General features: G+C 53.8%; 1 protein-coding gene across 1 annotated transcript in view; it reads left to right on the top strand.

The window, feature by feature from the left end:
• The window catches only part of COL23A1 (collagen type XXIII alpha 1 chain), a 423,137-nt gene that overhangs the window by 388,901 nt on the left and 13,065 nt on the right, over nucleotides 1–21,171 (top strand). The window contains exons 6-14 of the mRNA XM_066272386.1: nucleotides 7,025–7,051; nucleotides 8,367–8,393; nucleotides 9,763–9,789; nucleotides 14,100–14,216; nucleotides 15,043–15,078; nucleotides 15,415–15,441; nucleotides 17,843–17,869; nucleotides 18,523–18,576; nucleotides 21,019–21,096. Of these exons, the coding sequence (XP_066128483.1) occupies nucleotides 7,025–7,051; nucleotides 8,367–8,393; nucleotides 9,763–9,789; nucleotides 14,100–14,216; nucleotides 15,043–15,078; nucleotides 15,415–15,441; nucleotides 17,843–17,869; nucleotides 18,523–18,576; nucleotides 21,019–21,096 (420 nt within the window). The remainder of the gene's footprint in view (nucleotides 1–7,024; nucleotides 7,052–8,366; nucleotides 8,394–9,762; nucleotides 9,790–14,099; nucleotides 14,217–15,042; nucleotides 15,079–15,414; nucleotides 15,442–17,842; nucleotides 17,870–18,522; nucleotides 18,577–21,018; nucleotides 21,097–21,171) is intronic.

Here is a 21,171-nt window from a genome sequence, read left to right as displayed (position 1 = left end):
CAAGCCCGTACTTAACCCTCTTCAGTAGTTAAGGGAACCCTAGGCTGGGCACACAGGCTGAGTTCAGTGAGTGACAGTTTCTGCTGCTGTGATGGTCACTGACCCCAGGAGGGGAAGCCCTGGAGGCTGAAGGAGTCCCTCTGCAGCCATTGTCCCTAGTGCCTAGCACCCTGGCTATTCTCACATGCCCTGACCTGAATGCGGGAGTCAGCCAGCGCCCAGAGCAGCCTTCTGCAGGTCGAGAGCGCCCTCTGGTGCTCCCAGGCTGGCACTGGCACTAGTGGGAAACTACTGTACATTCATCCATAGAGTCGTCCACTTCACAGTTCATTCCACAAATACTTATTGTGTTCTCGCTATGTGTGAGGGATTTTGTATGGCATTTAGGATACAATCTCCACAGCTATATCCAGGGACCCTACCCCTATGGAGACTATGGGAGAAAGAATCAAAATTCATAGGAAGTCCCACCTCACTGTGCACTGGGCTCAGGGCCAGGAAGGTACAAGTTGCTGCAAATGCCTGTAACCCGGGCACAGCCTACTGAGAGTCAAGGAGAGGAAGGGAAGCACAAGCCAAGATCAGAAGGCCAGGTTTGGCACTGAGAAGTGGGGAGGTGCAAGGGGGTGTCTGGAGGACAGAGGGGGGGGTACAACCAAGGCAGGTCAGGCTCTCAAGGGAACAGAAGAGTGAGGGTGGGGGGCACCATGCCAGTGGCCCTAGGAACCTAGTGTCACTGAGCCATGTGGCTGCCTCCCCAGGGGCCACAAGGTGGAGGGAATTCACAGTGGCACCCAACTTGAGGAAGGCCAGACCTAAACAAAGACTGCCAGCCCATTAGGCTGCCCAGGAGGCAGTTCCCCCTCACTGTAGGTGTGCAAGTCAGGGCTGCACACCCACCTGTCAGAAAGGGCATCTAGGGACAGATTGGCCCCATGTGTCATCTCCCATACAAGATGGGGGGAGGGGTTCCACCAATGGGGCCTCCCTTTTGGGGGCTACTTAGACCCACACTTAGTGAAACATCTTGGCACAAGCCCAGCTTGGGGAACCTAGGGAGAGCACTTCAAAGACTCCTGGACAACCCTCAGAGCCAGGCCAGTAATGGCACTAGAGTGGCAGAGATGTCACTGTGGAAGCAGTGGTGGCAGGAAGACGCAGTCGGTCTGTAACTGAGAAATTATTGGGTGAGGAGGAGTTGAGGAAGGCTTCTGAGATAGCATGTGAGTCTCCAAGGAGATGGGGAAGCACAGGAGAGGCCCGGAGGCTCTGCCTGAGGGTGGCGGCTGAGGGTGTGTGTGGGGGGGCAGGTGGGAAGTGTTCAGGGCTCAGGCCGAGACCGAGGTGTGTCCTGGGCCTCGCTGGCCATGCTTGGCTGCTCCATCTGTGAGGCCTCCTTCAGCTTCCTCATCTCTGCGATGGGGATAACAGCAGCAGCTGCCTGACAGGACTGTGCTTGGGGTTGGCCACATCCAGATGACAAGGCAAGGGACTATGTCTCTTAGCTCTGCCCCATTTCTGGACTCCCCTTAGAACTGGCCCAGAGAATTACAGTCACACTAACCCAACCCACTGGGTGCCACTCTCCAGGCCAGGTGCTGTCCCTATGGGAAGCCATCACACCCATAGCCCTCCCATTTTCCAGAGGAGGAAACGGGCTCCACAGAAGCTGTGTGGCTCACTGTGAGGTCTGCAAGGCCGGGATATAGCAATCAGACGTTCCTGCACCTTTGAAGTGCAGGAAGGCTGGCCATGGGGGGCAGAGGCAGGGAGGCTGGTGGAGGCTGGTCCAGGAGAGAGGCCAAGTCCTAGGTGGGAGAGGTGTGGACCTGAAGAGAGGGCCACAGTTTGGAGACGGTTCCAAGCCAGAATTGCAGGCTCACAAGACCATCGTTGCCTTACAGGAGCCAGCTAGGGGAGGGAATAGGGGAGGCTGCTGGGGGCAGGAGAGAGTAGGGACCGCTGTGGCCTGGGCTGAGTACAGAGAACACGCTCCATCCAAACGAGGGTGCCACAGTTCAGCCCATGCAGGTGGATCATTACACCTTACAACGTTTCAAGAAAGGCTAAAAATCCAAAACTTACATAAAGTTTTTGGATCCTTAAAGGTTCCAACCAATTCATTACCAGTGGGTGACAGTTGTGCTGTCTGTGGAAACCAAGCAGCTCAGGGAAAGCTTTCAGAGAGGGTATACGGTCAAACAGAGAGGCTGGGAGGAAGAAGGTAAGGGCCCCAGAGACAGAGGTCGGGGTAGGAGGGCAGAACATCCATGGCCGTGGTGTGTGCTGCCAGCTATCTCCTGGGGTCTGGATAAAGCCAGGTCCCAGTCACATTCTCTGAGTCATGCTGTTCGAAACAGGCTGCCACCCTTTAGACAATCTCTGTCATGTAGTTCAAGACATACTGGGATGGTCACACTTCTGGTCACTGACACTCTGTACTGCTAGAGCTCCTTCCAGCAGGCTGCCACAAAATGGGTGCCCGGCCTGTCTGCGACCTCCAGTGTCTTCCCCCAGACCAGCCCCAGGTGTCTGGAGACATCAGACCAAGACAGCTCAGACAGACAGCCTGACTCACTGGCCCATCTTCCATCCTCCCAAACCCAGTGGGAACCCATTATCCCCTCACCCCCACCCAGGAACAGTTTTCCCTGATACCTGACAGGGTAATTATGTAACAGGCAAATGTGTAATTTAAGCAGGTATTCGGGGACCAGTTCAAAGGCATAGCACCACCTCTCCTAGCCGTGATGTATAATGTGGACGTACGTGTAATTGCTTCCAGTGCACTGAGCATGCTCTCTTCCCAAATAGAAGCCAGCTGGCTTCCCAGCCTCACAGAATCACAGAACCGAGAGCGACCTGGAGATTTTCTAGGCCAGCTACAAACCCAGATGCCCCTACACAGCTGGAATGGCACTCACTGGGGCAGCAGGCCTGGGGAGAAGCGGTCGGGAGGGGCAGAGCCTGCAGCCCCATGGCAATGCCCAGCTATAGGAGCACCAGGCCCAGCAGGTATTGCAGACATGGGGCCCTGAAGTGTGAATTCTTCCAACTTTCCAAGACAAGTCCAAACTCCAGATGTTTATGTAAAATGTCACAATTTTTAAGTGTTGCAACTAATTCAGTTAGTTGTTTGTTTATTTGCTTTTAACTGCATGGACCAGATCAAACCTGGCTCCAGGCCAGCCCCCCACTGTGCAGATGAGGGATAGGAGGGCAGCACGGAGGCCCAGGAGCCAGTCCCTGGCCTCACAGGCTCCTGAGACCCACCCAGCTGAAGCCCAGCAATCCCCTCACTTGCTATGCATTAGGTGACTGCAAAACCCACTTTTCAGTGTCCCAGACCCTGAAATGGTGTTCCCTGAGACGCACTGTGCCCGGCTGTGCACCAGGGCTCAACCTGGACCTATGAAGAGAGGGACCTTTCTTCCCTTTCTCAAAGGTGGGATTCAAGTCTGGGAAGTTGCTACACCCAGACTACCTTGCTGAGCTGGCATGTGTGCAAATGGCCTGGCCTGAGAAATCAGCACCACATGGAACCGGCCCGCCCGAAGGGCTGCCCACCACCCCTCACGGCCCTAATGAGAGAGCCTTCACACAGGAATGTGCACGTCCCGGCTGAGACCCCAGGCCCCAACAGCCTTGTAATTTGATGAATTGTCAACATATGGGCCATAATTACTGGGCCCTGGACTGATAATCCTGGTAAGCCCCTCATCCAGGGGCCCCGTCCGGGTGCATTTCAAGGCCTCTGTTCCCTGACAGGAGCCATCAGCATTAATTACAACCAGAAAGCAAGACAGTCCCGCAGCTCCGGCGTCAGCATTTACTGCTGTCTGCATCTAAACACGGCCCATTTGTTGACTTAGTTCAGCTCAGCAGATAACTTGCTGGTGGATCAGGAGGCTGGAGCCCCCGGCGCAGACAGGCCATCATCGCACAGCCCCTCCGCTGCAGGCATACCCCGAGGCTCCATTTCCTCAGGGACAGTGGGATGCCCCAGTGATGGAGCCAGCACACCCCACATCCCCAACTTACTTCACCAGGAAACCTCCCCTCTTTTGCCACCTTGTTAATTTTTCTCAAAGGATGGCTCTGTGGGATGCTAGTCACGAACCCTGGTGTGAGGAAGAAAGTGAGCAGAGCCACAAGGCAGAGCCTGCTTTCCCCCTGCTTGCCATTTGGAGGGCCACGCTAAGGTCACTTCCCAGCCCTCCCCACCCCCAGGGCCAATGCAGACCCCGATTTTGTGTCAACTGGCCTGTAGGGTCTCATGACTCAGGTTGTCTGAGAGGAGACAGAGAGACTGACTGGGGCCTGTGGAACTTGTCATTGGAAAGGAGCTGGTGAGACCTGCATCTTGCAGATGAGGAACCTGAGGCTCGAGGATACTCTGCTCCCTGAGGGAGGCAGGTCTGAGCCAGCACACAGGGGCTCTGCCCACCTGGACTGATTCTCACGTGCAGGACATTCTGGGGCTCAGCTGATCTGCACGGGGGGGGGGGGGGGGGCGGGGGGGGTCAAGCAGGATCTGGCTTCTAAACAGCTGTGAGGTTTGGGAGTCAAAAACCTCTGGTGAATTTCTTGGCTTTGCTCAGTCAGGGGAAGAAGACTGTGGGCACTGAGTACCCACAAGGCACAGTGCTATGGCATCTAACCCTCAGGACCCCCCATTCTGTGGAATCTGAGGCCCAGAAGGCATCTGATCACAGGCAAGGCCCAAGCCCTGCCTCCACCCCATGCACGGCCCAGGTGCCTTTCCTTGCTGCTCCTCTTGTGAGAGACTCAGAGAGAGGAGCAGGGACAGTGGGCGGTGGCACCCACAGTCTGGGGCAGTGAAGGGCTCCCATGATGGGACCGAGCCCGTGTGTGTGCTGGCAGCTCAAAGGCTGGGCAGGAGTGAGAGGTCCAGGGTAGAGACGCCCAGGCAGGCATGGCCCTGGGGAGGTCTAGCAGTGCCTGAGTGGGGGGTGGAGGCATGGGTCCCAATTTTAGCAGACTGCTGAAGGGAGGAGGACCCTGGCATGTGAATCCAGGGGTCATAGCAGCCAGGAGCCCCCAAGAAGAGACCAGCGAGCTGACCAGCCTGACGATGGAGACCTGAACTGTGGCAGGGGCTTCCCAGGAGTCTCTAGGGCCTGGCCCCCCAGATTTGGGGGATGGACCACGCCCCTCTCCTGGGACTCCAGCTATCCTCAGGGCCATCAACCCCACATCCACATCTATGCATCAGCTTCAATCAATACTTCCTCTTCCACGAAGTGGCTTCTCCACTTCCCAGAGCCGAGCTGTCTGTCCCTGTGCCTGGCACCCACGCTAACTGTCCCATATGATACCTCCCCTGATGGTGAGGCCGGTGGCCAGAAGCATTTCAGAGACCAAATTTCAGATCATCCCTGGTTCCCTGCCTGAAGCAAGGCCCTGGTGAGAGGCTGCCTTCAGGTATGGGGAATCGCAGATTGGCTGCTCAGGGCAGCCTGGAGGTCAAGCCAAGGGAAGTAGACATTTACCATTGGACCCAGCGGGCAGTGTTGCCAATTACCAGGCTGTGCCCAGACCCAAAGCTTTGTTGGGTGGGTGGGTGCAGTGGTTACTGGTCCCCTGCAGACACCACAGAGCCCCCAGCCCGTGAGGTGCCCCAGCTCTCAGGACTCGCCCTCGTGTTTTCTGGCTTCCCTCAGCCTTGACTTTTTGCCTGCAAAGGCCACAGCAATGCAGGAAGTTGAAAGAGTCTTTAAGACTCTTCCAGTTATGTCTTAGCCCATTTGAGCTGCTAAAACAAAGTATCACAAACTGGTGGCTTATAAACCACAGAATCTATTTCTCAAAGTTCTGGAGGCTAGAAGTTCAAGACCAGGACCAGCAAGGTCAAATTCTCATTGAGGGCCCTCTAACAGTTGCAGACAGCCAACTTCTCACTGTGTTCTCACATGGCAGAACAGAGCTCTCTGGGCTTCCTTTTATAAAGCCATTAGTACCATTCATGAGGGTTCCATCCTCATGACTTAATCACCTCCCAAAGCTCCACTTCCTAACACTATCATATTGGAGCTTAGGGGACACAAATATTCAGTTTGTAATAAATTACAAGTGACAGCCTAACCAGGAGGTGATGCAGTGGATAGAGCATCAACCTGGGATGCTGAGGACCCAGGTTCAAAACCCCAAGGTCTCCAGCTTGAGTGTAGGTTCATCTGGCTTGATCATGGGGTCGCCAGGTTGAGCATGTGATCATAGACATGACCCCATGGTCACTGGCTTGAGCCCAAGGTTGCTGGTTTGAGCAAGGGGTCACTGACTCAGCAGGAGCTTCCCCCCCCCCAAGCCTCATCTGAGAAAGCAATCAGTGAACAACTAAAGTGACGCAACTACAAGTTAATGCTTCACATCTCTCTCTCTTCCTGTCTGTTTGCCCCTGTCTCTCTCACTCATTCTTTCGCTTAAAAATTTTTTAATTAAAAAATAAAATAAGTTACAAGTGACAGAAACTCAGTTCAAGCTGGTTTTAGGAAAAAATGTATTCTCAGAAAAGAGAAGACCACCTGGCAATTTCAGCTTCAGGCCCTCTGCCCTGTCTCTCTCTCAGTCTCTTCACTGAGCTGTCCTCCCTGTCCCTCTTTCTCAAGCCGCATGCTGCCCCAGAAGCTCCAGGCTTAGCTCCATTGGGTAAAAAGAGCCTTCTTTTCCAAAAGTGCCGCCTTCCAAAGTCCCAGGCATGCCTCTCATCCCCAGACCAATCACCCAGCTGAAGGAAGGCAGTCACGTGTCCAAGCCCCATGGGTGGAGATGGGGGTGGTTTGGGGGAATAAAGAAGGCTCTGTTGTCAAAGGAAGAGATTCTGGGCAGCAAACAAAACCCATGTGCTCCCACCCTGAATCTGAGTGAAGTGTATGAGGTCACGGGCTTGGCACAGGCTTTGGTCCCTTGTCACTCGGTGTTACCTCTAGGTCATAACACCCAGAGCAAATGCTTTTCCCGTATGTAACCTCTGCTCTCTTCCTCTCTCTTTCTCATTTTTCAGGGGCCACTGGGTCTGGATGGAAAACCAGTAAGTGAGGACAAGGCAGTTCTAGGTGGTCCTGTGATGGGGCTGCCACTGTGGGGTTGGGAGTGACCATGGGGCACTGAGAAAGACCCACTGAGAAGCTGGCTCAGCACAAAGAGAAGCCATTTGGGCATCAGACTTAAGTTCAAATCCAGCTTCACTACCTGCTGACTGTGCAGCCTTGGGGAGGCCTCTTCACCTCCCAAGACTGAGACTTCTCCCCTATCAAAGAGGCATATTAACCCTCCCCACAGGAATGCTGGGGATATGGAGAACTGCAGACAGCACTGTCCCTGGCATAGTCAGCCCTTAAAACACAGAAGTTCCTCCTAGCACGCCCTAGCCACAAAGCATCGCCCTTGACGGTCTCAATACTTTAATGGCAGGCATTGGGCTAAGTTCTCAACACTCGGGTCACGAGCCTACGGTCCATGAAAGTCCAGAGCAGAATGAATAAGATGCACAGAAAACAGCATAGTTAAATAAATAATTGGATGGATGGATGGATGAATGGATGGATGGATGGATGGATGGACAGTAAAAAAGGAGGTAATGAATCAATAATTGTACAAATATTGTAGTTGGATGCATGAAAGAATAGGTGAGTTAGTAGGTGAATGTTTGAACAGACGAGTGAAGAAGTGAATGAACTGACAAGTGATCAAAGAGTTGACTCATTACGTGTGCATTATTAAAGCTTAGAGCAAAGAACCTGGATGGACGAGTTATTGAATGAATGGACAAGCAAACCCATTACTGGCTGAAGTGATAATGGGTGGTTTGGTGGGGGATGGAGGCTGGTGAGCAGATAAGACCCTGATCAAGAATTCTGGCCCCCACCCCGGGGACTCTGAGCCCCACAGTGGGCCTTGTGGCTTGACCTTCTTTCCTAGAAGGTCTGGTAACTTGTCAGATCTGAAAGAAAAACATTTCCCGCTAGCCAGAGAGTGATGGCAGCCCCGTGGCCTACATGAAGCCACCCCACACTAACATTACCCACACTCCGAGAGCAGTGGCCTTCTGACCCTCACCCAAGCACAACAGGTGCTGAGCCAGGAGGGTTCTGCTCTCTGGGAAGCCTGACTAGCATATGTGCCTCTGTCCAGAGAGGATACTAGTGGCCCCCAACCCCTAGGGTCCCTCATGCTGAGGATTGAAGTATGGCACTTCCTTGGGGTTAGCACGGCAGCCTCCTTAAGGGCTGACCATCTTATGTGTGTTTTCCAGGCTCTTCTGTCTGAAAAGCCTTAGGAAAGCCAGCAGGGGGCCAGCCTAGTCCTCCCCTCACTTCTATTCTTTCTCCACCTTCCTTCTCCAGGGACTTCCAGGCCCCAAGGGGGAAAAGGTAAGTGATACTGGAGGCTGTCCAGACACAGGAGGCTGAGGAAGGATGCCAGACATCTGCCTCCAACCCCAGTTCCAGAGTATCACAATCCCTCCTGGAGCCTCAGTTTCCCCATCTATAAAGTGAGGCCAGTAGTGCCTACCTACTATCATGGTCACAAGGCTTACATTTGATCATTTAAAGTTCCAAAAGATTGAATCTGAGTTCTCCGTACACCAAAGTATTACAAAACTCAAAGCAGTCTGCCCAGAACGACTGGTTTCCAAAGTAATTAATCATGAAGGTGGGGCAAGGAAGTGCCAGGAAGGCCTGGGGCAGGGAATTGACCAATGACTGTTGACTGCATTCTCTGTAGAGACAACACCTATGCCAGGAAGACACGTGACAGAGAGCTGTCCCTGGGATCCTCACAGCCCCTTGCAAGAAGGGTTTTCTGGAAACTGGTGCTAAATGTCACAGCCACAGCCTTGGAGGACTGAGACCTCTGAGTGCCTCATAAGAGGGCAGGAGAGACAGAGATGTGTGTGTCCCATTGTAGGGTCAGGGGACTGAGGGACCAGGGCAGACTTAGGTGTAGTAAGACCGACTAGGTACTCCCAGGAAAGAGCAGGCGTGGCTGGACCACATCCCTCATCCTACTGGGGCCACTTAGTTACAGGTCACCAGTGCCCCAGTCCCCCACCAGAACTGAGCAGGGCAGAGGATCTGGTATTCAGAACCTCGGGTTTGAGCTCCACCCTTACCACCAACTGTATGGGTTTTGGCAAGTTGCCCAGCATTATGGGCTTCCGTTTGTCCATCTGTCAGTGTAAACCAACCTCACAGAGCCAGGGGAAGACGGCCCCAGGTTCTGTGTAGACTATGAGACCCTCATGCAGTTGGCAGGTGCAGTGAGTGCCTTTCCACTGGTCCTGGCTGATGCCACTGAGTTGTAGAAATAATTGTCGCAGAGATTTTAAAATCAGAGAGAAACTAATGTTTTAGAATCTATTGCTGCACAATATAATAGTCCTAAACTTGGAGACCCAAAACAATTAATCAAGTAATTATCAGCCCTGACTATTCTGCAGTTTGGGGATTCCCAGAGGACACAGCGAGAGTGGCTGTCTCTGTCCCACCATGTCTGGGGCTGGCAGTCTGTAACAGACCACCTACTTCCAAGCCTGGAATCCACCAGCTGTGTGATCTTGGGCAGATTACTCAGCCTCTCCATGCCTTCATTTCCTCATTGGAAATGTAGAAAAACAGAGCCTGCATATGTTTTTTGGTAAAATGGGAGAGATCATGTATGTGAAGTTCTGAGCACAGAGCTCAATATATGTGAGGTAATAAAAGCAGTGGTAACATATCTCCCTGTTTTTATTCCTAGGGTGCACCAGGAGATTTTGGCCCCCAGGTAAGAAATGAGCAAGCCACCATCACTTACCTACATGGTTTGTCTCATGATATAATAAAGCATGCCCTCTCACTTATCACAGAAGGGGGTGAGTGAGGATGCTTACCATCCACAGTCTGTCCTGCTTCAGTTTCGTTTAAGTAGCTGCTGGGTGGGAGTCCCTGCACCCTGTCCTGATACAGATGGGAAGACTCTGCCAGACATCCCTCACACCCACGACCATGGGTGGGCGGATAGCAGGGCTGGCATGGAGCCCAGACCAGAAACCGACTTTCCTGAGGTCAGCTAGCACCCCCAGACAAGGGAAGGCTGTAAGGGCATCAGCCCTGAGCCCAAACTCAGCTCTGCCACTTACCAGCCAAATGACCTTGAGCAAATCACTTTCTTCTCTGAGACTCCGTTTCTCTGACAGTGAGTAGAAGTGACAATCCCTACCCCAAGCCACTGTGGTGAAAATTCATTGCAGTCATAAAAGTGGTACCCAGCACTATCATGGGAGAGTAAATGGGAGCCTCGGCCAGACCACCTCAGCCCTCAGTGCTCCCGGATCCCAGGTCTCAGCAGTGCCTCGTGCCAAGCCAGGCATCTCCTCAGCAGAAGCTGAGGCAGAATGGAGACCCCAAGTGGGATAGGCCTCATAAAGACAAGTCTTGGCAGAGGGTCACTTAAGGGGCTCTCTCCATCTCTGCCACAGCCCGGGCAGGCCACGGCGATGACCTGACTACAAAGGCTGTGAGGCGGTCATCAGCTGCCCACAGAAAGGCAGGAGACTGGCATACTCCCCATTGATTTTAAGAAAGTTATGGGGTTGCCCTGGCCGGTTGGCTCAGCGGTAGAGCGTCGGCCTAGCGTGCGGAGGGCCCGGGTTCGATTCCCGGCCAGGGCACACAGGATAAGCGCCCATTTGCTTCTCCACCCCTCCACCGCACTTTCCTCTCTGTCTCTCTCTTCCCCTCCCGCAGCCAAGGCTCCATTGGAGCAAAGATGGCCCGGGCGCTGGGGATGGCTCTGTGGCCTCTGCCCCAGGCGCTAGAGTGGCTCTGGTCGCAACATGGCGCCCAGGATGGGCAGGGCATCGCCCCCTGGTGGGCAGAGCGTCGCCCCATGGTGGGCGTGCCGGGTGGATCCCGGTCGGGCGCATGCGGGAGTCTGTCTGACTATCTCTCCCTGTTTCCAGCTTCAGAAAAATGAAAAAGAAAAAAAAAAAAAGAAAGTTGTGGGGTAGAAATTGTAGCCCATGGCCAGTGGCCCACAGCAAGCAGCTGCCAAGACTGGAGGTGGGGCTGGAGCGGAGGGTGAGTGAGAGGAGGGCAGTGTTAGTGGGGATGAAAGGGCAAGGGGCAGCATGCAGACAGCATGGGCTGAGGCTCTGTGGTCCCCATCCAGCTGCACTGCGTCCCCGCCCCAGCTCTGCAACCTCATGACTCTGAGCCTGGTTTGTAAAATGAAGCCGGCTGTGCCCACATCATGAGCAGCTGTGAGCCCAGAGCAGGGAAGAGATTTGACCCAGTTGTCCTGTGCTGGACCTGTGTGATAGGCGGCCAATGGCAGGAACACAGAAAGCTGGCAAGATGTCCCTGTAGTCCAAGAAAGAGCGCCCTTGAGTCCAGTGCTGTGTTTGGTGGCTGCTGAGAAGAGCCTTTCTGCAGCTTTCTGTTGGAGGTGGGAGCCAGTGCTGCGGACAAGGAGCCCACTCCCCAGCAGACTGGACCCCAGCCCCACCCTCTGCATGGGTGAACAACCCTCTGTGGGCAACCTCCACCCCGAGTGCCTGAAACAACCCCAGGGTCGCCTGGCCTCACCTGCGCAGGCAGAAGCAGCGGGGCCCGGAGTCCGAGGCAACGGCACCTCGCGTGGCTGCTGTGGATGCAGGTGTTGTCTGGGAGCTGGGCTCCCTCGAGGGGCCTCCCAAGAACAGCACTCCATGTGACAAGAAGCGGCCTGGCCGGCTGCTGAGAGCTCTGTACAGACAGGTCCCCAGCACCACTTGCCCTGCATTCTAATGGTCACTTCTGTCCAGAGTCAAGTGGGATGGGGAAGAAGCAGACCCAGCCTTGATGGGGAGGGGCAAAGCCACCCACACCACAGAGGACCCTGTGGGACAGGAGCGAGTACAGAGGCCTCAGGGGAACGTGGTCTTCCACTTCCAATCACAAGCTGCCTTTCTGTGGGCTGGGGGTAGGGGCTTTGCTTCCAGAAATAGCCTTGTGGTTTTCTAAATTCCTGTTCTTCCTTTCTGACCACATGACCTGTTTGCTATAGATGGTTTTCCCACGGCTCAGCCCAGGCTTTATAAATAGAGACCATCACTTGCACAGTCGCCACATCCTCAAGATAGACTGGCCGAGTGGTGTGTCTGGGCCTGCTGGTTTGCGTGTTCCCCTCTACTCATCAGATTTCTCGGGTTAGACCTCAGTGGTCCGGTCCCAGTGGGAGGAGGAGGCAGTGGGCCAGCCTCGTTTCCCAAGTAACTCAGGGGAAGAACCTAAGAACCTCTCTGGGACCTGCTCCAGTTTCTAAACCCATTTCTGCCTAGATAAGTAGAGTCCAGGCGTGTTATCCCCAGCCTGGACCCCTGAGCTGTGGAAAGAGCAACAGGGGAAAAGGTCTCTTCAAATTCTTCCTAATACAGCATAAAATGAAACAGGAATTACCCACCAACATCTCCACCCACAGCTGAGTGACAAACCACAGTTTCTTCTCGGTCAAAACTTGGCTGTGTCAGATTGATAAGGTCTACATGGTGGAGCCTGAGAATGTCAGTTAAGTTTCTCACAGGGAAAACTACTGAGAGAGGTCTGAGATACAGCTGACTCCTTCACATCATGGAGCCCATGGATGAAGAGTGTCTAAAAGAGACCACATCCCTCAGTGGCCTTTCCTGGCTCTGAAAACCTGGTTAACTGATTACCCTTTCTGACGCTGGCCACTCTATCTATAAAGTGGGACAAGAGCACTGCCCTGGCCAGGTGTTCCCAGGATTGGTTGAGGTGACCCCCAGGGAACCCTGGCCCATCAGCTCTGGGCACACAGCAGGGCCCACTCCAGGAAAGGCCTAGTTACAGGAAGGTTGGACACTGCTGGCACTGTGAGCAGGTGTGTCCCATTCCTGTGCCCTGTGCCAGTGCTGGGTGGCCACCGCTGGGGCAACAACAGGAAGTGCTGGTAACACTGTGGTCTTCCCTCTTTGCGGGCGGAGCCACAGGGTGAGGGCTCTGGCTGCCTGGGGTCTGACCTGGTACTAACATTCAGCTTGAGATTTGGGCTTTTGGTTGCTGCATGAGAGAGTCTGTGTGGCCCTCTGTCACTTTTTTTTTTTTTTTTTTAGATAACTCTAAATTGTAATAAACAATACGCCATCTAGCTGTCATCCAGTTCCCCCAGTGGTGACTTTGGCAGCACCGTAGTACAATCTCCTACCCTGGAAATTGATGGAATGCCCAGCCCTACTCAGACTTCACCCACTTTGCTCATTTGTGTGTTTAGTTGTGTGCATTTTTATCATCATCGTAGATTCATGCAACCACCACACAAAGATCCCTCATGCTTCCCGTTTGTAGCTATGGTCACCTCCCTCCCCATCCCATCCTTAAGTCCTCACAACCATAATTTTGCCATTTCAAGAATGTAGTGTAGATGAAATCACATAATATTTATATATAACCCTTTGAGATTGGCTTTTTCCCTCAGCATAATTACCATGAGATGCATCCAAACGGCTTCATATCACACTTCTGCCCCCGTCCACTTCCTGCTGAGCAGAGTCTCCTAATAGATACATCCCAGAGGGTTAACCACTTACCACTGGAGGATAGTTGGGTTGTTTCTATTTGGGGCCTTTACAGATAGCACTGCTATGAACATTCGTGTACAGGTTTTTGCGTGAACATGAGGTTTCCTCCATCTGGGACAAATGCCCCAGAGTGCACCTCTGTCACATAATGAACAGGAGAGGACCAGCGAGGAAGGCCACTCCAGAACCTGCAGTCCCCTCTCCAGGAGAGTGGCTGGTTGGGCACACGCGCCTTCTCCCACATCCCTCTTGGGTCAGCACTCACCTGAACATGTAGGTGAGGAGATGCGTATTCTTTGGAGTGTAAAAGGTCCTGTTGACCTCTTATGCTGAGATATAGGGGACTGTCCCTTCGTGTAGCCACCAAGAAGTGGCAAGAGGCCTAATAAAGCCTTTGCTCAGCCTGCTAAGGTCTGGAAAGGGTAAGGTGCTGGACTGCCCATCTAAGGGGCGTCTCTCTAGAGACCAGAACCCCTTTCCTCACCTCCAGAGTCATGCCAGACCTCATCTTTTTCAGGGAGGCCAAGGGCAAGATGGAGCTACTGGGCCTCCAGGTCCCCCTGGACCCCCTGGGGCTCGAGGCCCTCCCGGCGACACTGGGAAAGATGGTCCCAGGGGAGCACCAGGCCCAGCGGTAAGAGAGCATGGAGTTGGACCACCCAGGACCTGGTCCTATACCTACCAAATCCCCAAACCCCGATCCCAGAACCAACCCAAACCCCAGTCCTATCCTCGGTTCAGACCCAAATCCAACCCTAAGTCCACCCCCCAACCCAGACTCTTAAACCAAAACTAACTGGATCCCTATCCCCAATTAAGACTTTGACTTCAGGCTCTTTCCCAAATCCTGACCTATATTCCAATCAGACCCTAACTCTCACCCCTACAGATGCTGACCATAATTCCAAATCCAACTCTTGTCCGTGCACTCTAACTCCAGATAGATCCACAGACCCTAACTCTAACCCGGGCTGTGATCTGTCCAGTCCTGAGCCTCACCCACATATCTTTCTCTGCAGATCTTCACCAGCCCCTATTTCTTTCTTTCCCTTTCTGCCCACACCCCCAGTACTAACTAGTTAGCTTTGGTCACCCCCCGCCATGGTCTTTACCAAACCCCACATGCCAGACCTCATTTACTGCCCCTTCCCTAAGCCAGGCATTCCAATTTGTCTTTGCCTGCTGATGAGAAGCTGGCATATCCACCAAACTACCACCAGGGTCCCTTCTCAGGACAGCTACTCAATTGGCTCACCCATTCCTTGCCCTGTTGGTCACGTAACTCCCTGAGCCTCAACTTTCTCATCTGTGAAGTGAGGACTGTGACACCTGCTCTTTAGGGTTTGGTGAAGCTGAAATGAGCAATACTTTCAAAGCCCTGCCCTGTCCAGCAGGAGCTCTGGGCTCAGCTCACTGTGGAGCCCTGCATCCCCTCATTGTTCTCTTCTATGTGTCCTCAGGGTCCCAAAGGAGAGGCTGGACAAGAAGGCGAGATGGTCAGTACCCAAGGCATTTCAGAGGCCTGAGCTGGCAGGACGTGGTTCCAGGCCCAGATGCTCCTCACGCACGCACACACACACACACATGCATGCACACGAGCTCTTGGGAGGCCAGGCCTCCAGCCCTAGTGGAATGCTCACAGGCCTCAGCCCTGTGAGGGAACTGGAGGTCTGCTTGTCACTGCTTGAGGCCTGAGGGAACCCAAGCCAGTTCCAGTGGCAGCCCTGCCTCCTCCCTGGCACTTGGTGTCACCCTTTATAAAATGAGGATGAAAAGACAGATAGGAGCAACCTCCAGTATCACCTTTAACACCTTCTCTTCTCTTGTTACAGGGCCCAAAGGGACACCCAGGGCCCAAGGTGAGTGCTCCTCAATCCGCGTCCTCACTACCCCTTTGAAGCCCAGGTGGCAGGGTTGGGAGAATGAGTTCCATGACCTTGGGCAAGTTACTGCTCTCTCTGGGCCTCAGTTTATTCACCTGTTAAATGGGGGCATGATAAATCTTTCCTGCTTTACCTTCACATCAAGCTTTGAAGATCACATAATAAAGCACTTGAGCTTTTAAAGCCCTCTTCAAATGTCAGGCCCCTTTCTTCCCTGCTGTTGGGAAAACAGGCTCTGGTCCTCCCTGAAGGAGGTAGAGCCCCCAGCTGAGCAGGAAGAAAGGGTGGGAAAGGAGCCCCATTTGCTGAGCACCTGTTGAGAGCCAGGGGCTTTTCATGACCTTCTCTAATCTTTTTTTTTAATTTATATTTTTATTAATTTTAATGGGGTGACATCAATAAATCAGGGTACATATATTTAAAGAACACATGTCCAGGCCCTGGCCGGTTGGCTCAGTGGTAGAGCGTCGGCCTGGCGTGCGGGGGACCCGGGTTCGATTCCCGGCCAGGGCACATAGGAGAAGCGCCCATTTGCTTCTCCACCCCCACCCCCTCCTTCCTCTCTGTCTCTCTCTCCCGCAGCCAAGGCTCCATTGGAGCAAAGATGGCCCGGGCGCTGGGGATGGCTCCTTGGCCTCTGCCCCAGGTGCTAGAGTGGCTCTGGTCGCGGCAGAGCAACGCCCCGGAGGGGCAGAGCATCGCCCCCTGGTGGGCAGAGCTTCGCCCCTGGTGGGTGTGCCGGGTGGATCCCAGTCGGGCGCATGCGGGAGTCTGTATGACTGTGTCTCTCCCCGTTTCCAGCTTCAGAAAAATACAAAAAAAAAAAAAGAACACATGTCCATGTTATCTTTTCATTCAATTATGTTGCATACCCATCACCCAAAGTCAGATTGTCCTCCATCACCTTCTATCTAGTTTTCTTTGTGCCCCTCCCCCTCCCCCTCTCTCTCCTCCCCTCCCCCCCATAACCACCACACTCTTGTCCATGTCTCTTAGTCTCGTTTTTATGTCACACCAATGTATGAAATCATGCAGTTCCTGGTTTTTTCTGATTTACCCATTTCACTCTGTACAATGTTATCAAGATCCCACCATTTTGTTGTAGATGATCAGATGTCATCATTTCTTATAGCTGAGTAGTATACCATAGTGTATATGTGCCTCACCTTCTCTATCCGGTCATATATATATATATATATATATATATATATATATATATTTACTGTGATTAAAGCCTTTAAGCAAACTCTTGGCCAATACAATAAGAATCCATAAGAGCCTGACCAGGAGGTGGCACAGTGGATAGAGCGTTGGACTGGGATGCAGAGGACCCAGGTTCGAGACCCCGAGGTTGCCAGCTTGAGCGTGGGCTCATCTGGTTTGAGCAAAAAGCCCACCAGCTTGAACCCAAGGTGGCGTGCTCCAGCAAGGGGTTGCTCGGTCTGCTGAAGGCCCACGGTCAAGGCACGTATGAGAAAGTAATGGATAAACGGCTAAGGTGTTGCAATGCGCAATGAAGAACTGATGATTGATGCTTCTCGTCTCTCTCCATTCCTGTCTGTCTGTCCCTGTCTATCCCTCTCTCATACTCACTGTCTCTGTAAAAAAAAAAAAATTAAAAATTAAAAAAAAAAAAAAAGAATCCATAAGAGAGTAGTGTCCTTAGGCCCTGGCCGATTTGCTCAGTGGTAGAGCATCGGCCTGGCGTGCAGGAGTCCCGGGTTCGATTCCCGGCCAGGGCACACAGGAGAAGCGCCCATCTGCTTCTCCACCCCTCCCTCTCTCCTTCCTCTCTGTCTCTCTCTTCCCCTCCCGCAGCCGAGGCTCCACTGGAGCAAAGATGGCCCGGGCACTGGGGATGGCTCCTCGGCCTCTGCCCCAGGCACTAGAGTGGCTCTGGTCGCAACAGAGCGACGCCCCAGATGGGCAGAGCATCGCCCCCTGGTGGGCGTGCCAGGTGGATCCCGGCCAGGCGCATGCGGGAGTCTGTCTGACTGTCTCTCCCCATTTCCGGCTTTAGAAAAATACAGAAAAAAAAAAGAGAGAGAGAGAGTAGTGTCCTTAACATGTTCACCAAGTCCAAGTTGGCATCAACACCATTCCAAACCCTCTCTAATCTTGCAGTAACCGTCTGAGACCCTCTGAGGCTAGGGGTGTCGCATTCCTGCTTTCAAGAGCAGTGACTTGCCCAAGATCATTCAGCTTGGAAAGGACCAGGTTGGGAGTGGAGTCCAAGACTGCCAGCCCTATAACCCACATGCTCCCTCGGAAGCTGGGGTCTCTGGGCTGCTGGGCGTGGATTATGGGGACACTTCAAAGGAGCAGGCAGCTCAATGGCCCTGACCTTTCTCTTGCACCCCCATTCTCTCCCCCTCAGGGTGAGCCCGGCATTCCCGGAAAGAAGGTGAGAGGGACTATGGAGGAGCTTCTCGGCAAGGGTACAGGAAGTGGCTGGGGAGGAGACCTCTGACCCAGAGTGAGCTCAGCTCTGCCAACCTCTTCTCATGGCTGGGCCTCCTCCTCCCCTGGCAGGTCCCAGCAACGCTGTCTCTCCCCTGGGAGACTGTCCCCGGCTGCCTTCTCCAAGTCCCTCTCCGTCCCGCCATCCTTGTATTTTCTCTGCCTGACACGTCTGTTTCCCGGCACGATGCTATGTATTTCCCTGGATATTTCTTTGCCCATGGCTTCCTCTGACCCACTGAGCAAAGACCTCGCTTGCCTGGCCTGCAGTAGGTGCTCACAAAATCACTGTTGACTGAAGGACAAATTCCTTCTCCTTCACCTGCCCGCCCGTTCCTAACACTCACACCTGCTGAGGCTCGTTTCAGGCTGGCCCTGGGCTAGTAGGGGCAGGGGACAGAAGTGGATCTGACCACACACCTGCCCTAGAAAGGCAAAGGGCAGATGGAGAAGCTGCCCATCCCAGTGTGACCAGTGCTGGTGCCAGAAGTGGACAGCTGTGCTGGAAAGTCCAGAGGGGGTGGCCAACAGACCACCTGAGGGCCCAACCAGTGTCCCCAGGTCTGAGGGCTGCAGCCTCTACCATTCTCTCCTTAGGGGAACGATGGGATTCCCAGCCAGCCAGGGCTCCCTGGACCTCCAGGGCCCAAGGTAGGTTCCTGTGTCTCCCCCACCCGCCACCCCGAGCTCCTACTTACCATCATCCAAGGTTTCTTCCGCTGGTGAAGCCCCTCCTGGGCTGAGCCCCCAGAACTGCCCAGAGAAAGGCAACAGGAAGGCCCTGGGCCCCATTCATCAATAGGTCTGGCACCTGACACTCTCAAGTCCTCTGGTTTCCATCTTAGGTGGTCTCCACTTTCTGCCCTATCCTCAAGCCAGGAACTGATGTCATCCTGGTTCCCCAAACTCCTTATGACAGCCACAAAATCCTAGCCTGCTTTGAAAATGTCTCTTGAGCCCCTGAGCTGCCACAACTATGTTCCAAGATTCAGCACAGAAGGCGGCTATGGTCCTTAGTTCCCTGGGCTAGGAGAGCCCTGAGGTTCATCCTCTGTGGGTGGGCTCAGCTATGTTCTCCTGGAACTAGTGTAGAAGCCAGCAGACACAGGCAGCCCCTTACCTGCCCCTGTGGCTTACTCCACGGGGAACGTCTCTGTTGCAGGGTGAGCCAGGGAGCATGGGGCCACAGGGACAGAAGGACATGGACGGTGTCCCAGGGCCAAAGGTGACTTTATAGCAGCTGCTGCTGCTTGGCTTCTGCAGGCCCAGCCAGAGTAGCGCCCTGTCCTAGGGAGATGTGGTTTCACATCCAGTTTGCCTTTTTAAGTTGGGAGTCCCTGGAGGGCCTGGGCCCTTGGGTCTCAGGTCTCGGGTCTTGTTGGACTGGCAACCAGAGGCTGACCTGGGCGGGTGGCAGGGGATCTGGGTAAGTTACAAGGCTAAGTCACCATGTAGCCTCAGGCTCCGGGCCGCAGTGGCCTGTCTCTGCTCAACATGGGATCAGAGGAAGATTCCGTAAGAGCCCCATTACTGGGGTGCCAAGTCATACACACGAGGCCCTGCGCCCTTTGGGGGGAGGGGCCCAGGGTGGGAGACACCCTGGCTTGGCTCTGCACAGTGGGCTGCAACCACGTCTCCAGAGAGGGCGCCCAGCCGCGAGGCGCTGATGAAAGCACAGGGCTGCGGGTAAGCAATCTCCCCTCGAGGCACCCCCAGGATCCAGGGGCCAGTTCCTTTATAAGCCCCTGCTCCCAAAGGCCCCAGAGGAGCAGTGAGACTCCAGGAACTGGGGATCATTTTTTATAACATTTCGTTAGTGTTTTTATTTTCGTTTTTAATCTCAAAATATGTGTCTTTTGTAAAATGTTCAAATATGGATGCGTGAAAATGAGAGTCTCCCTCACCCCTCTTACTCCTCTCTTCCCAGGTGAACGATTCTTTTCTTGGTATATTCAAATATAGACTCGATTGTCACATAGTGTTAAATCCACCGCTGTTGGGGGGGGGGGGTCCTGGCCTTACTCTCAGGCCCACGTCGAGATTCCCCATCATCAGGAGTACAGCCACTCCAAATGGTCCCGAGTCCAGACCTCCTGTGACCAGCCCCTAACAGCACCCCTTAGGCTGACATCTTGGACCCCGCTCTCTACTCTGTGGTCTCAAGCAGTCATATCCCCTCGCACTTCTGGAGGCTGGCTCCCTCCTCCAAGAACCAGGTCTAAGCCCAAAGCCTGGCCTTGCAGGTGGCCAGGGATTAGATTAAGCACTAAGTGTGGGAAATCAGTGTAAACTGTACAGTTCCATGTAGGTCATGACCGTGAAGGCAGCCAGCAAGGAGGCCGCAGACTGGGTCTCTCTGTCTGGGGCAAGAGGCTGGCCGCAGACCTGGACCAAAGTGCTCCCTGTCCCTCACTGCTCTCCAGGCAGAGAGGTGCCCAGCTGGGGAAGTGAGGTGCAGAGGGTAGCAGCGGGGCTGGCAGCCATGCACTCACTTGTGTGGACGTGTGTGTGTGGACATGTGCACGTGCAGACACACATTCCCAGGGCATATACCTGAGTGGGTGTGTGCTCCTACCAGGAGTGAGTGTGCACAACAGTGCAAGATATGCACAGTTTCTACTAGAGGTCGGGAAACCAACACACAGGTTGCACAGTGTCTTAGAGGGTTTGAGTGTCTTTGTGTTTGTTTGTTTGTCAACATTTAAAAATCTAGGGAATATCACCTCAAAATTAGGCTTTCAACTCTCCCTTGAAAATTCAAGGATGGGGCCTCAGTTCCCACATGGAAGCCAATTGCTGGCATCCCAGATCAGGTGGGACATGTTCCTCAGTGGCCCCAGGACCTTTCCCCTCCATGAACCCCTGCCTGGATCCTACAGGGCTTTATCAGAGAGCTGTGTGCCAGTGCAGAGTGAATGCCCAGGGACCAGACTTGAGTGTCAGCTGTGCGGGGCCCACCAGGTTACAGTGGAGCTGGCGCCCAGGACTGTGTGTGGCCCTGGTTACTGGGTTCTCTGGGTGAGATACCGAGATGGCTACCACTTACCTGCCAATGTAGCTCCTCCCTGAAACCTCCTCTTCTTCCTGCCTCAGGGCTCCCCTGGCCTCAAGGGCGAGCAAGGTGACACAGTGGTGATTGACTACGACGGCAGGATCTTGGATGCCCTAAAGGTAGTGTTCCTAGCGGACCAGATGAACCTTACAGTTCATTTTCTAAGGAAATAACACTCGCTTGTGTATTAATCC

This window comes from Saccopteryx bilineata, chromosome 4 (assembly GCF_036850765.1).
Source record: "Saccopteryx bilineata isolate mSacBil1 chromosome 4, mSacBil1_pri_phased_curated, whole genome shotgun sequence".
In the NCBI taxonomy this organism is placed as follows: domain Eukaryota; kingdom Metazoa; phylum Chordata; class Mammalia; order Chiroptera; family Emballonuridae; genus Saccopteryx; species Saccopteryx bilineata.
This window is presented reverse-complemented; position numbering and strand designations above follow the sequence as displayed.